General features: G+C 49.9%; 1 protein-coding gene across 2 annotated transcripts in view; it reads left to right on the top strand.

The window, feature by feature from the left end:
* Window positions 1-15,739, top strand: part of JADE2 (jade family PHD finger 2) — a 72,845-nt gene that overhangs the window by 2,612 nt on the left and 54,494 nt on the right. For both annotated transcript variants that reach the window (XM_064672219.1, XM_064672217.1), the window contains 2 exons: window positions 4,289-4,346; window positions 7,191-7,276. In XM_064672219.1, the coding sequence (XP_064528289.1) occupies window positions 4,289-4,346; window positions 7,191-7,276 (144 nt within the window). Of the gene's footprint in view, window positions 1-4,288; window positions 4,347-7,190; window positions 7,277-15,739 lie in introns of those variants that run through there.

The following is a 15,739-nucleotide window of genomic DNA, read 5'->3' as shown; positions in this document are numbered from 1 at the left end:
GGCTGGGCCAATTCGGGGGACGCTACTGCTCTCTCAGAGCCTCCTGTAGCAGCACTTGGCTCCAGAATCGCTAATGGGAAAAGGCGATGGGAAGAGGACAACCCTCCCACGGTGTAAAGACTGGGACGTTCCAGCCCTCCACCCTTCTTATTACACTTTCTAACAACGGGTGTTCCTAGACAGAGGGGGGAAAAAAAAACACAATTAAGGCGGAGGGGAAGCGTTGAAGGGGGTGCGTTGGGAGCAGCCCCGGGGCTCCACATCCCCCGCGGGGCGCGGGCGGTGGGACGGGCGCGGGGGTCCCCGGCGCGGGGTCCGCTGGCCGGAGCGGTGTGTGTGCCGCTGGGGGCACTATGTTCCGTTTGTGTTCCTATTTCTGGGCTGGAAGAACAAACAGGGAAGTGGTTTTTCTGCAGTCTCATTGCAGCTCACAAACAGAGCACATCATTCAGCCGGTGTTGCTCACAGCGTCAGAGGTGACGGCGCGGGGACCGGCGCGGCGCATCCCTCAGCCTGCGGGGAGGCTGGGAGAGGTGATGAACAAATACTTCCCCCCCCCCCTTTTTTTTTTTTTTTTACTGCAACTTACGCAGGTTTCTGTGCCTGTTCCCCGTGGATTTCGGGAGCACAGGCGTGTATGAATTTCTCTCTTTGCTTGCCACAGTCCCGAATGGTTAATTCTTGCAAACAGCCCTTGCACGGGGTGCTGAGGTGCCACTAAAATCTCCAAATCACACGGGGCTTGATGTACAGAAGAGTTTGCAGGGAGCTGGGAAACATCAGGGGGTTCCCCAGAGCACAGGGATGGTGGAGGGGTCCGCAGAGGAAGAGTTCTGTGCTGGCTGGAGGCTGGATAAGGCATTTTGGTTTAGTGGGGATGGGAGCTGGCACCTGTCCCTGGGCACTGTGCCCAGAGGGGACAGGAGCTCAGGACCTGGGCACAGGTATCTGTGCCAGGAGTGCTGCTGCCTTCACCTCTCCCAGGTTGCATGGGCAAAATTGCATTCCCGAGAGCTCCTCTCCAGCCCTCCCCCCTGCTGTGAAGCAGGACCAGCCAGCCTCAGACCATCATCTCAATTTTAATGCCAATCCTGGTGCTAATTTGTCCAAGGCCCCTGTGATTTACATTTGTTTAGGCTGATGGAGGGCCATCATTTTCCTTGGTTTAGCATTTATCTGCCTTTCTCAGCTTGAACAAAGGCAATGCTAAACATGTGTTGGTTTGCAAGCAATTCTGTTTTTTTGGTTTCCAGGCTTTAGCCAGGGCTGTGCCTGTGGATTTGAGTTGCAGACACTTCAGGGGGATGTTCATTTGTTTATAAAAGAAACCCACATCTGTTTCTGTTTGAATTTTTTAAGCAAGCCTACATAGAAACCTTTCACTTGGTTTCTGGCTCTGTAAAAACTAGATTTTGGGCCAAGTTTGACCTAAGAGTGACCTTTTCAAAGTATTACAAATTTTTTTGGTATTTGTTTATGACTTTATTAATGATGCCATGCGGGGAATGGGTCAGTTAAAGGTGAAATTAACTTCTAATGTAAACAAAAGATTAATTTTGGAGCGGAGACCGTATTTTGTGGAGACATAAGTTGCTCAGTAGTTCACCAACTGAATTGCTCCTGAGAGCTTGTGGGAGCTGGAGCTCCAGCCCTGGGCAGGATGTGGGCAGTGGGTCCCCCCCGCGGTGCCAAAGGGGTGGTGGGAGCCCAGCCACCATCAGACTTTATAACCCTGTGATCCAGATGGGGAAATGGCCAAATTACCCTTCTTCTACAGTAAATTCCTCAGTTAAGTGCCCTCGGTTTACTACTGTTGGGCTGCTCCTGATGAGTCCCTCGGAAAACAGCATCTTCTTAGCATGGCCTGGAATTTAACCATTTTCTGGAATGGGCTGGTCTTGGTCACAAATTTTGCTCCCTTCAGGCACACAGTACCTTGTGTGCCATCCCCTGCCCGGGGGGTCATTGGCTTTCAGTGCTGCTGTTCAGAGATGTCCCCACTTTGCTCAAGCCAGAATTTCATTCAGAAATTTGATGCAGTTTGGTTCAGAGGATGCTGTCCTGGATCCTGCCAAACAGTGGCAAAATGATTTACTGAGGTAGAGCCACTGTTTCACCTGCAATGTGAACCACTTCTGTATGTGAATATCAGTCCCTCCTGTTATATAGTGAGCACGTTCAGGGGTGTTCTGTATGTGGGTGTGGGACAGAAGCAGGATGCAGGGACCAAGTTCAGTTAGAGGGATGATCAGTGCATCTCCTCACATAAATATCAGAGCCAAAACCAGTCCCAGCATCTGATGCCTGTGCTGAGCATTGATTGTAAACCTTTTCCCTGCCCTGGAAGGAGAGTGATGTCAGTGATACTGTCTTGCTGTAAAGGCAAAGATGGGAAACCTGGGAAATCTCACAGGCTATCAATAGCATTCCTTTGCTTCAGCTCAGGTGGTTATTTTCCCTCCGTTGGCTTTGGCTTATTTAATCTCTGTGATTAGGAACTCCAGAATCAATAAAAGCATTGCTCTGTGCTCCAAATGCCTGTTTGCCACTTCAGACCAGTAGAAACCAGTTTAAAAGGTTCAGGTAGAATGTCCACTAAAAAAGTAAGTAAGCTGCAGTTAAAACTGTCTTCAATTTCGTTTTTCCCGAGCAAAACCTAATGGCTACTTGGAACCAGGCTGTTTTAATAACATCTGTTTCCCCTTGAATCACTGGGGGAAAACTATTGATATTGCCATATTCTCAAGGAATGTTTTAAGTCACGTTTTGACAGGGCAATGCCTTACCACAACACTGATAGTTAAAATGTTTAGGATACTTTGTAGTATTTTCCCTGATAATGCTATGATAACACAGAGCACATATATTGTAAAATACAGATATTGCATGGGGTTTTTTTTGCTTATGTGGAACATTTCCTGATGTTTGGGGGGAATGTCATGCTCTAGCTTGCTATCCAGTGTGTGTGCTGCTTGTAGCTGCTGCGACCAAACCACACAAACCTGGTGTCTGATATCATTCCCACTTATCATTTGTGGAAGCAGTAGTGTGTATGACATCTCAACGCCTTTAGATTCTTACAAAATATCTCAGAAAGTACTAGGAAGATGTGCATGAGATTAACATTGTTTTCCTGTGGATGTATTTTGGCTCACAGCCTGTTGAGTGTTGTCTGGTCCATGGGTATCCCTTTCCCTGCAGAGCTCCCCAAGCCCTGTGTTGGGGGCCACGTTCATCAGTCACTAGCCACATTGGTAAACCGAGGTCTTTAAAAGTTAGAATACCTTTTTTCTTCTGTGTTTTTTTTTTTAAAAGCACCTACCAGTACAGATACTTGACTCAGTTCCGAGCGCTCAGTTCCCGAGGGGCGAGTTCAGGAGAACCTGCTGATTTCAAGCGCTTCTGTGGCTTGTTCAAAGTCACAAAGCAAACCAGCTGAGCTTAAAACGGGGTCTCCTAATCGATGTGGTGGTACCTGCTGCTGTGATTTTGACTCTGAGAGGATGGAGAAGTCACAGCAGCTGTGCAGAAGCCACTTGCTCAGCCCGCGGGAGCTGCTGCGGGGCTGCCCGGCTGTGCTGGAGCGGGCAGAGCAGTGCAGGGTGGTGGGAAGTGTGCTTTGGGCTGGGCTGGTGTGTGTTGCCTGTGTGACACATACCCCAGAAGTCTTTAAAAGAAGGAGATACTGGCTGAATGGGAAGATGAGTCAGTGGGTAAAACCCCAGGCTTGTGGTACACAGGGGTTCTCTTCAGGTCTGGGATGCTTGTACTTCCCCTTGCAGACATACCGAGAGCGTGCAGTTTCCATTCTTCTGTCTTCACATTTCTCAACCTTGCAGCCCAGGACTGTGGTTCACAGGACATCTTTTGTCCCATCCAACAGCACCACTGTCCACAGTGGGGCATCCTCTGGTCCGTGGTGGAGCATCCTCTGGTCCGTGGTGGAGCATCCTCCCATGGCAATGCTCTTCCAGAGGAAGAACCATTTGGTTGCAAATCCTGCCTGGACAATTTGCCATGCAAAGCTGAGTGATCCAGGTGTACCCACGGTAACTCCTGGGAGTGGGGAAGGCTGGCAAAGAGACACTCACACCTTAAAGTTTTCAAAAGCCCTGTGAGGATCATTTTCTTCCTTTTTTTTCAGCCTCTGGGTAGTTTTCTGTCTTGAGGGTAAGGACTGACTGGTGCTGGGTTAACAGGGTGTGCAGATATTTAGAGATAACAGTGATTTGGTGCTGAGGTGAGTTTTCTGTACATTAAGTATAATGTTCAATTTCTTTTGTTACAGATGGAAGAAAAACGACGCAAGTACTCCATCAGCAGTGATAACTCAGACACCACTGACAGTAAGACCTTTAATTCAAAGCTTTGAACAAGATTCACCTCCAGCAGGGAAAATGCTTGAATAATTACTTTGCAAAGATTGGAGGAAGCTGCATTTACTGGGAAGTCCCTGCACAATGAATTGTGTGCAGGGCTGGGTTTGTCAGAAACGCAGCAACAAGCTGATACCAATTTATTTAAACACTTGGCTGTGGCTCCTCTTAACTGATGAGAGTGTCTCCCTCGTGTGAGGAGTCTGGGCGAGGAGAGCTGCTGATTGCAGATCTGCTAACAAAGCAGCAAACACCCTTTGTAGATGAGTTGTCCTTTCCTGTGAGCTGCAGCCTGAGACTAGTTTGCTCTTGATTTGGGTCGTACGGGGGAAAGGGAAGTTTTTATTGGAGTCAGGGTAAAATTGGAGCCGCATTGTTCCCTTTTGCAAGCTGAAGAGTGATGTGGGAAAAGGGATAAAGCTCAAGCCAGCAAAACTTGCAAGCCCACGCTTGCTTTTCAACATCTACCTCACTTCATCCTCGTTCAGGAAGGCACAGGAGCATGTGCTCAACAATAAACATGTGCAAATGTGCTGAATTTTGGCTATAAATAGAGCACTTTCCTCTCCCACTTATCCCAGGGTTTCACCCACTGCAGACATACCGCAGTGCCTCGGTGTTCAGAACCCTCGAGGCACCAGCCTAATCCCTTGTCTGGGCTCCAGAGTTTCTTACTAGTTGCTCTTGGTCTTTTACAAATGTCACAGTAATTTCATCTGGGCCGTGCTGGGAATTTGCTCTCCACACTTTACAGGATCTGGCTGCTGGATACCCGAGAACGAAAGGGACTTTGCTAAAGACACTAAACTTCTGGGCCTTTTCCTAACAGGATGATGGGGAGATTACAGGGGGTTATGGAAAGGCTGATCTTGCTGGGTTTGGCTGCCGTTCCCACAGCTTCAGCCAAAAAAATTGTCAGTGTGAGAGGAGTTTGCACCAGCACTGCCGACAGGAACCTGCTGTTGGGCTGCTGGCGGGGACCCCCGTCCTGCTGCAGCCCTGGGGAGGCCTGGGAGCTGAGCTGTGCCTACAGAAAGTGTTTCAGGCTCTGTCAGCACCACTGGCTTCTCGTAAAACGAAACATCTCTATCTCAGAAAGGGGTTTGTTTTGGAAGCTGTGCTTCAAACTTCCCATCTCCTAATCCCCAGATGCTCAAAGGCTTACGGAGCAGCTCGTTGGCTTCGCTGCCTTTCAGGGGTAAGGCATCTTTAATCATGGCATTAAACAACATGGCCTTATCTCTGTTGGGCTTGGATATTTATGCTGCAGGTGATATCTAAGCTGTTGACAAAATGCTCTCCTGCAGGATAATTGTAAACAGAGTGGTGACCATCTTTTTTTATTCTCTGCCAGGAAAGGGTGGTAGTGGTTGTTATCCAGGTTTGCATAGTTGTAGCATCACACTGTAGCTTGAAACGAGGGGGCAAGGTGGAAATTAGTGGCTCAATCTCTCCATAAAAGCTGTGGAGCTGCTGCTGCCCTCCTTTGAGCAGCTCACTGAGTAAAGCAGCATGTCCATGTGGCTGCAGCATAGGGATGTCTGCTGTGGGCTTTGCCTGCACTGTCCTGTTATGCACTGAAATGCTATAAAAAAGTCATTTATATGGAACCCTCTTTAGTGACATCTAGCCTGACACTGCAGTGAAAAAAGCAGCTGTCTTTTGGGAACAGGTGATGCCCCCACATTTGGTCTTCATTTGATGAAGAACAGGAAAGTGTACTGCAAGTAAAGAGTGCAAGGTGAGCTGGTGCCTCTTCCCCTGCCAGCAGAAATAGGCATGTGGGATTTATCTGGGCTCAATTCCCTGAGCTGGTGGAGGAACAGACATTTCCCATTGCAGTGGTACTGCACCCTGATCCCTTGGGTCAGCTCAGCTCAGCTCCTGGCCAGAGCCCTTCCTCATGTGCAGGGCTCCATTGTGTTTGGTCATTGATTATGTGCAGTGTTGTTTCCTCCTATTCAGGATAAAAGGATAAAGTCAGTGGTAAACTGGACTGTCATAATTTTTATACAAAAATTCCAATAATTAGTTTGTTATTTATTATTAACAAATGTGGGTTGGAAATAAAGATCAGTAGTGTAATGGTCCCAGAACATTTTGGGCTTTAGCTACCCTTGCCTTACAGAGGTGGTAGCAGTGGTGATGATATTGCTGCAGTGAGGATGATGAGAGATCATTCATAATGCTCCCTGAGGAAAGTATTCCCAAATCTCAAAGCAAATACTCTCTTACTACTGAAAAGTGTAAAGTGCCTTTGCTTGATGTGTTCTGTTGTGTGGTCCCCAGTGGATGCTGAACTGCACACAGCTGTGGGAATTCTTAGTCGTGGTGTGGGCAGAGGAGTTTGACCCAATTTTGTCAGTAGTTTTGTCCATGGGGTCTGAAGTCCATGAGCTGTTCAGATACCTGTCTTTAAGCATCCTTGGTAGAAAACTTTTATCTCCTTAATTCCTAATCCCAATAGACTCCTGATTCCAGGAATGAGCCCTGGTTCATTCCCTCTCAGAAGCCTGTCTTACTTGTGACTCTGGGTTTCTCATTTCTGATGTCTGCATTTGAAAACAGTGTTTTTAAATTTCAGGGGCCTCTATTTCATCATCTACATCATCATCAGTAGCAGGACTGATGTTAATGTGTTTTGGTGAGGTACCCTGGGGTGTGCACAAAAATAATGCCGTGTCAAGGTGTTATTGCCTCTTAGTGCTGACCCAGAGTGTTGGTTGAGGCTGTAGCAGTGGGGCTGGTGGCAAAGATGTGGGAAAAACTTTTTGACTCTTTTCCGGATAACCTGTCTCTGTTGCCTCGTTGCAGGTCACACCACATCCACCTCCAGATGCTCCAAAATTCCGAATACCAAATCCCCCTGGTCACGGCAGAAGGAGAAGAAGCCCTCTGAGGTATGTGGGCTTTCAGGCTTTTGCCAGAGGGAGGGGTTTCCCATGGCACTGAGCTTGCCCAGATGTGGCAACCAGCATGCCCATGGCTGGCTGTGGGCAGTGGGTGCCAGGACAAGGCATCTCCAGGAAGGCAGAGCCACAGCTCCTGGCAGTGGTGCCAGCCCCAGCTCTGCTTGGAGGGAGCAGGGGGGGAAACCCGATGGGCATCTCTGGTGAAGGGTGTGGGGTCCTTGTGCCCACTCCACCCCTGTTGATGCAAGTAAACGTGGGTTGAGTTTGGTGGGATTGGGAGGTCCTACAGTTTTGGGGTGTCTGTGTGCCAAGGTTCCCTGGTTTGGGTGCCCGCCTCGGTGCCCTTTCGTTAGTGGCACAGGTCACAGCACTGATGGCAGGGAAGGGTGACGTGGAGGCTCCTCCCCGTGAACAAGTGGGAGGCACAGGGAGCTGTGAAATGAGAGACAGCACAGCTGAGTTGCAGATCATGTTGTGTTGGTTTCCTCCTGTCACGGGGCTCAAGGGCATTAAGCCGAGGCCGTCAGTGTCTGACCTTGCCCACAGGGTTTTCCCTGGCTGGGACGGGCAGTGCTGCCCACCCTGGGGACACTGCCCAGGTTCCCCTGCCAGCTCTGAGTGCAGGGTCTGGGACTGGGGCAGGAGCAGCCGTGTGTCCCCGGGGCTGTGGTGGAAGGGACAGTGCTGTGCCCTGTTTTCCTTCGTGTGCCTCGGATACATTTCCACGAGCCATGGAAACTACAGCAGGCATGAGCTGCTGTTGTAGCAACCACGGTGTTTGGCAGTGGTCATCTTCATTTCAGCAGCAGCCTGAGCAAAGCCAGAGGGACATTGTTCTCACATTCCCTTCCCTCTGGACCAGGGTCTGGAGTCAGACAGAGCTAAGTTTAGAGGCAGGTGAAGCTGGCATGGCTAATGTGAACTCCTTCCCAAGCTCCCCCCGTTTCACCTCTCCTGATGCTGTGGCCTGGTGAGCACAAACCTCTGTAACATCCTCCTTTTGCATCAAGCTGAGTAGAGATTTTGAGGTTTTCCTGTGGTCACTGCCTGAATTACAGCTGCACTTGTTTTTTTACTGCTCTGACAGGTTTACATTGATACATCTTAAGTGTTGGTGAAGGACAGAGACTGAAAAAGTCCAAGTTGTTTGTGCCGTGGGAAAAGAGAGGGACTGGAAAGCTGTTAGGACCAGCTGAGGTAGTTGGAAACACTCCAGAGAGCAAGAACCGGGGTGCAGATGTCACTGGCTGCTGACAAGGCTGTTAGAAAGTTGAACATTATCACTGGTTATAGATGTGTCTTGATACAGATCAAGGGGTGATTTTTGTGAGGTGAATCCTCCCAAGGAAAGCGAAGCATTTAGGGTACCTCCTCCTCCTCTGGCACCGTTATCCCTCTCTGAAAAAAATGCTCACCCCTGTGCATGATGTGCCCATAAAGGCCTGGGGTGAGCCCTTCAGGTGCTGTCAGGAGTCCCTAAGGTGGAAATGTCCAGTGCTAGACCTGGTTAGATGTGACAGGATGTGATTCATGCATCAGGACAGTGTGATATGTGCCACCCTGCTGCTGCCCAGTAAAACTTTCCTCCAAGAGTTGATGCATCTCTTTACTGCATCGGTGGTACAGACACGCTTTTGCTTATAATATGAATTAGTTTAATCAGCCATCTAGGATTTTACCCGGCTGCTAATGAAGTTACTGGATATAAATCTAAGACTCCAAGTGAAAATGCTTCTGGACTTGCTGAAGGATGGTCAGACCTGGATCCAAGTTGCTGCTCAACAACAGCTGGAGTGAAAACTAGATCTTAGTCCATGGCACCCGGGGAGACGTCAGATGTGGTGCCTGTGGAGGGCCAGGCTCATCCCTCTGCTTCATGCTCTGTTATGCCCTGAGGAGGATTCTCAGTGAAATGTAGCTCTGGAACAAATAAAGTGGAGCAAAAGCTGAACAGTGCCCAACTTAGCAACAGTTGGGACAGAAAGTGAACCTCTGTGGCTTATCTGAACTAAAACTCCAGGGGAATTTGGGAGGCGATGTGTGATTGCTCAAGCTGGAGTGTGGCCAGGATGCTCAAGCTGACAAACCATCTTTGCAAAAGCGTGGTGGGAACACAAGCACATGGAGCAGTCCAGATCTTGGCCGTGCTCCCCTTGCCCTCCATCGCCCCTGTGGCTCCTGTGTCCAGGTCTGCTGGAAATCAGCTCCAGGTGGAACCCGGGGATCGGGACAGAGTGTGTGAGGTTGGACACAGGATTGCCCCAAGATCTGCAGCAGTGCAGGGTGGTGGTTTGGAGGTCATTCCAGTATGGATTTCTTCTACAACAGCATCTTCCACGAGTGACCCAACGTCTGCTGTTCTGTGATCAGCCGTGAACCCATCTGGTCCACGTGTGGGATCCACTGCCTGTCATCTGTGACACACTGCAGGGCTTGACACATCCTTGTAGGAACCCTGGAGGATTTCAGGCACAGATTGGGATGGGCATCATGTCCTGCTGGAGCAAATACTGAGAAATTTAAAATGTGAACCACACCACTGTCAAACTACTTCACATGAAATGACGAAGTACCTTTCTCTTGTCCATCCCACTGAGGATGGAAACGACAGGAGGGTAACAGGGAGAGCAGGATGAATGTATTATCAGATGTTGAACCCCCAGACATTTGGGTCTGGACAAATCTTTTCAAACAATAACTCAAACTCCAGTTTTACAGGTGGCTTTTAGATTTGTCAAGAGCTGCAGTGGGTGCAGGCGTGTCCTGAGGGATGGTGATGCTGGAGGATGGGCTGGTGGAGCAGGACCCACTGGCCTCTCCTGCCCCTCTCCAAGTCGTGTCCCCGTTTCTCTGGGAGCTGCTGTCCTAGAGAAACATGCATTCGCCCTGACAACCCAGGCAGGAGATAAAAAAATCAAAAGCATTAGTGTTACATAGTTATTAGTCAGGTCAGGGGGTGATGTTTATTATGAAAGACTCTGTGAGAAGGGATTAACTATACACATTAAAAACCACCCGATACAAGGCATCTGGAAAAACAAGCTTCTTACCATGGAAAAGTACTGAGCTGTTTGTAAACATCCGCGAAGGGGCCATTGCCAGGGAGGGTGATTATATTTATCTGTGCCTGTCACGGGGCTCTGCCCGGGCTCTTTCCTGATGTGTCCCAGGCACCAGGCCTCTGTCTTGGCTGTCTCCCTTGCAGAGGTGACAGCCGTCCTCCCGTGCCCCTTCCTGGGCAGCAGAGCCTTTGGGGCTAAGCCTGATGGTACCCCGGGTGTGGGCATGGCTCTGCTGCCCTCCTTCTGCCTGAAGGCAGAGGATGGACGTGGGCAGCTGCCAGCAGCTTCGTGCATCTGCAGTGATAGCAGTCTACCAATCTGGTGATTTTAATTAATCTCATTAGAGCTTGGATTCAGGCTGAGTGTGGTGGCTGGTACCCATCCCTGGGTGCCTGCGAGGAGACACCGGTCATGCTCCCTGCCCTGGGAGCTGGAAGGAGGAGATGCTCGCTCAGGTCCCACCTGTCATGGCTCTGAGTCTGCAGCAGGGAGTAAGATGTGCCTGAAGTGTGCATTTCTGCTTGTGTTGGTGGCACATTAGCACAGTCCTGCCCCCGGCTGTAGGGCTGCTGGGGACGTGAGCGCAAGGCTCGCTGGTTTGACTGCAGTCATCAAGCCTCTCTGCTGTTCCTGACAGGGAACAGTTGTCAGTGTCTAAGGAGAGAATATAAGAACAAGGCAAGTGTGTAATGATAGTAGCTGGTTCTATCTGCCAGCTCCCAGCCATCAGCAGCCCGGGGACTCCCTGGGATGCTGCCTCTGAGTCACTGCCTGAACCGCTGTGTTCGTCATTAGCTCCAGAGCTATTTGAGATCCAAAATGCTCACCTGCGCTGCAGGAATACATTGTGGAGGGACAAAAGCCTGCATTTTTGTGCAAACCACCTGCCTGACAGCGCTCCAGCCATCCCCTTTCTCAGCTGGAGAGGAGAGCCCTGTGCAGTCTCAGCTCTGCTGCTCATCCCACCGGACATCCTCATGGCCCTTCTCCTTTGCTCGGGACCTTCAGGAGGCGAGGGGAGACCACAGCTGCAGACAGGGCTCAGGATGAAGGGGAAACCACAAATTTATACAATTTACATTATTTTCTGCTTGCCTTGTTTAGATGTTACTTCCGTGTTTTGAAAGATGCCTTTTCATATCTCTATACAAGGTTTTAACTCATTTAACAAACATCCTCGTTGTTTCCCTTCTAAAAAGTAATTATTCATGCATTGGATCATGGTTTTTTCCCCCTGCAGTAGGTATATAATGTGAATTTAGCTGTCCATGCTTGGAGAAGAGCTTTTATGAGTATGGCCAAGCAAGACTGGACAAGCTTTTATTGGGCTGGATGAGAAGATCAGTCTCTGTTGAAAGGTTTGACTGCAGTGGCTTTGTCAGTTTTCCCATGCTGGCACGGGGATAACAGATTAATACCATTGTCTTCTGAATGCTGAGAAGGGCCAGACAAAAATGCTTCTTGTTCCTATTTTAAGTTCTGTTGTTCATTGGATCTTTAACATCCAGCATTTCGAGAGGAAACGAGACTAAATGAAGAGATAGGAGGCTGGCTCCCAAATGGCCACAGGAGTTCAGGATTTTTCTCCCCACAGGCAAATATTATTGCTGGTTGCACACACGCTCCAGGCACTGTCACATTTCAGAGCCTTGCTACCGAGTATCAACGCTTCTCTCATTTCAGAAGGGACTGGAAAAATGTGATATAACAGCAGGGAAGCAGGGCTGGGAGTCTAGAGGGGAGTGGGGCCGGGCACGGAGGTACCGTCTCAGGCTGATATGAAGACAGTTTGTACAACCAAAAACTATTCCCAGGGCTCCCATTGTTCCCGTTGTTTTCTCTTTCTCCAAAAAGCCTTGTGACTCATGAGCTACAACAAACAACTTTGTGCTTCAGAGAGTGAAGGGCTAACAGAGCCCACTGGAAGTGAGGAGGGAGCTGGAGACTGCCCTGGTCCTGGTGCAGATGGAGGAGGGTGGTTATGGCAGGGAGGGTAGCAGGACACAGCTGCCAGGGCTGCAGTAAGGGGGGAAAAAGAGCACTGAGCCAAAACCTGAAGACAACCTGTTATTTCACTGTCAGAAAGCACTCCCACATCCCCATGTGGTGACCTGCTGCTGCCCATCCTTTGGAGCACCCAGTGCCTGTGCCTGCTGTGGCAAGGTCACCACTGTGAGATCCCACACAGCTACTGTGTGTGTGAGGGAACTGGAGGAGGATTGCAGGTCCCTTGGGTGATGGAGGGAATGGATCAAATGTGAGATCTCGGATGCAGGCTGTGACCATTCCCTTCCCACCTCTCCCATCTGCCCTCTCCCTAGTGACCTCAGTGTGTTTTCCTTCATGGACTTCATTTTGAACAACCAGCTTTGCTTCTCTTACATTTTGTACCACTGCCTTGCCAGCGTGGAGTGCTTTGGAAAGGTTTCTTTTTGCTAAAACTGTTAGGCAGACAAAAAAAGATGTCAGTGCATATTTTTAAAAATACCATCCTATCCCGGGACTGGGAGGAGGGGCAGAGCTTGCCCCAAAGAGCAAGGTCTGAAAGCTCCAAGGTCAGCTGGGTGCAGATGGCAGGGGAGAATGTGTAACAGAATTCCTGCCAGCCCGGGAAGCCTCATGTGCAGGGACACGGCCTGCTGTAGCCCATCTGTGTTCTGCTGAGCTGCCTGGTCCCTGCAGAGCTGGTTTTCTCCTGGGCTGGTTTGCAGCAGGCGCCCGGAGCCGGGTGATGCCGCGACCGTGCCGCCTCGGCGGAGCGATGGGCCACGCTGGATCCAGCACAGCGGTGCCCGGGCTGGCTGCTGCTCTAAGGGCTAATTATACCCAGTGCTAGACGAGTGTTTCCTTTCGTTTCGATCTAAAGCCCAAAACAGCTCCGTCTTCTTGGCTCCCTCCCAGCAGCCGGTTTCGTACGAGCAGAACGTTGTTACCACGGGGTCTGAGTTTGGTGGTTTTGGGTGGGTATTTGGGGCTAAGGGGATAATTGGCAGGCTTGGACCTACAGAACAGTCGCTGGAAAAGCTGAGCCCTTGGCAGAGCACATGGAGTGGGAGCTGAATGATGGGGAGATTGTCAGACACTTCGCTAAGAGGGGTTTGTGAATGAATCAAAGAGCCTGGAAATCGATGCAAGGGTTGCATGGAAAGGTGGTGGAGAGGCTCTGAGAGGGGCTGGATGGTGATGGGGGAGAGGCAGAGGAGGAGGAGAAGGATGCTGGAAAGCTGCACAGCCTGGGAGCCCTTTGCTAAGAGAGGGATGGAGTTTCCAATGCCCATCATCCTTCCTGTCATGGCAAGGCACCGTGTGCCCAGGCATCTCCTCCCAGGAGTACGTGTTTTTCTCTGAGGTTGTCCAAGTGTTGGACAAATTGCTGCTGGTCCATGGAGGGCTCCTGGAGGTGCCTCACAGCTGTTGCAGGGCACAGGGAGAGGCTGCAGGGCTGTGTCTGGTGGAAGAAGCAGCAGATCCTCGCCAAGGTGGAGCAGCTGATGCACGAAGCACTGGGGGCTCAAGGAGGAGCCGAATCCAACCTCTGCCTTGCAGGTCTGTGCCATACCCACAGTGTCATCCTTCCAGTGCCAGGCTGGATCCAGGTGAAGCAATAGGCTGTCAAATCAGAGGATGTGTTACATTTTATTAACTCAGGGTTTTTTTCTTTTTGAGAGATAAAATCAATACAGCTTTTGCCTCAGAACAGCCAATTACAGAAATAGCAAGTGACACTGATGTATCATTTGGGAATGTGATGGCTTTGGTGTCCCAGTGACTTCTCACCTTCCCAGGATGCTGGGACTGGCTCTACTAGTGAGGCAGTCAGTCCAACATCATGAACTGGTGGGCTGAAAAGTTGGGGAAGTATCAAAGATGGGTAATCCAGATGCCTGGCCTGTGAGATATGAGGGAGAGGGAAGTTTTCTCCATGTGCTTTTTTTTGCCTGGGGTCTGAGACTGCAGAACTACGCTGACCCTGACTCCGTGTCCCTCTCATTTGGCAGTATGAAGGCAAAAATATCTTGGGATTTTGCAATTTAATGTTCTTTTTCCTCATCTCTAAAGCTGACACTAGCAAAAGGGGAGGCTGGCCCTGGGCATCGGTGTGATGCATCTCTGAGCATCCCTAAACGTGCCTGAGATTTCTGAGCAAGCTGAGGCAATAAAGGAACATCTTGGTTTGGCCTTTCCCACTGCTGGCAGATCAATAGGCAATAACCTGGATCCTGCTGCCAGGCTGGAAGGGGAGGACAGAGCCTGGCCAGGGCTGTGGTGGTGGCAGGGGGAGCAGGGTGCAGGGCAGCAGACAATTCATCTCCCAGGGCCGGGGAGAAACAGTAAACACTCCTATTGAGGGAAAATTGCTTGTTTTCTGGTACCCAACTTTTTCTTCACCGCCAGGTCCTCGGTTCATCAGTGCCCAATTTATCCTTTATTTGGTTTTCATAAATAATTCAGAAGAGTTTGAGTAGAATAATTGAGTCTTTTCCCAACCCTAATCCCAGACAATTCAAAACAAAAAGACATTTAGATTACAATTTGAGCGTATTAGCTGTTGGGAGATTTCCAGACAACTGATCTGCTTTCCTTTACAATTTCTGCGCTGTTCTATCATTTCTAAAGTGTTCTGCTTTGATAGTTAATAATTTGAGCATATCCAGTTCTTCATGAAAAGACAGAGGCGTCGCTGTGATAAAGTGCGGGCGCGCGTGCTGCCGTCGGAGGGGCGAGCTTATCTGTTTTCCAAGAAGGACTAAATAAATGAAGTAGTGAGATTGCAAATCCAGCCCGCGATGCTCCTTATCTTCAGGGAGATAGATACAATCGTGCTTATTTGGCTTAAAATTAAAACTAAGCTGCCTGTGCCGACGCGGGCTGAGAATCCAGAAGGGATGAATTTGGGGAAGACTTAATGCGGGAAAACAGGAGCCTGGGATCTGCACCGTGCAGAGGGGAGGAATTATACCGAGGGCTGGTCTCATTGTTGCGTTTTCCAGTGCCCAGGCTCCGAGGTTCTGGAGGGTTTTGTGTCTGCTGAGGATGTTGGGAAGCATTGGTAAGGCTGAGCCTTGTTCAGAGCAGTGGTGAGCAGCAGAAGGCTGCCCCAGGGCACTTGGACTGCTGGAGACATGACCCCAGCAAAGAGCTGAGAGCACTGAAGAAGTTTCCTGATAGCTGTAAGCAAAGGAAAATGAGTTAAGCTTGTGACACGAGGTTTGTATGGAGCTGTTGTGTTTCCTACCCGTGGATGGCAGCCCTAGGGGTGGCCAGGGCTCCCCAGTGGTGCTGTCAGCTCCTCCCTGGGTTGGTTGCATGACATGTTGCAGGCTTCTCCATCTCCCTCTTCATCAGTTAGGAGGAGGGTGATGGGCCAGGATTTTGGTTTAGAAGAGCT

The sequence above is a fragment of the Pseudopipra pipra genome, chromosome 15, assembly GCF_036250125.1.
Source record: "Pseudopipra pipra isolate bDixPip1 chromosome 15, bDixPip1.hap1, whole genome shotgun sequence".
NCBI classification, from domain to species: Eukaryota; Metazoa; Chordata; class Aves; order Passeriformes; family Pipridae; genus Pseudopipra; species Pseudopipra pipra.
This window is presented reverse-complemented; position numbering and strand designations above follow the sequence as displayed.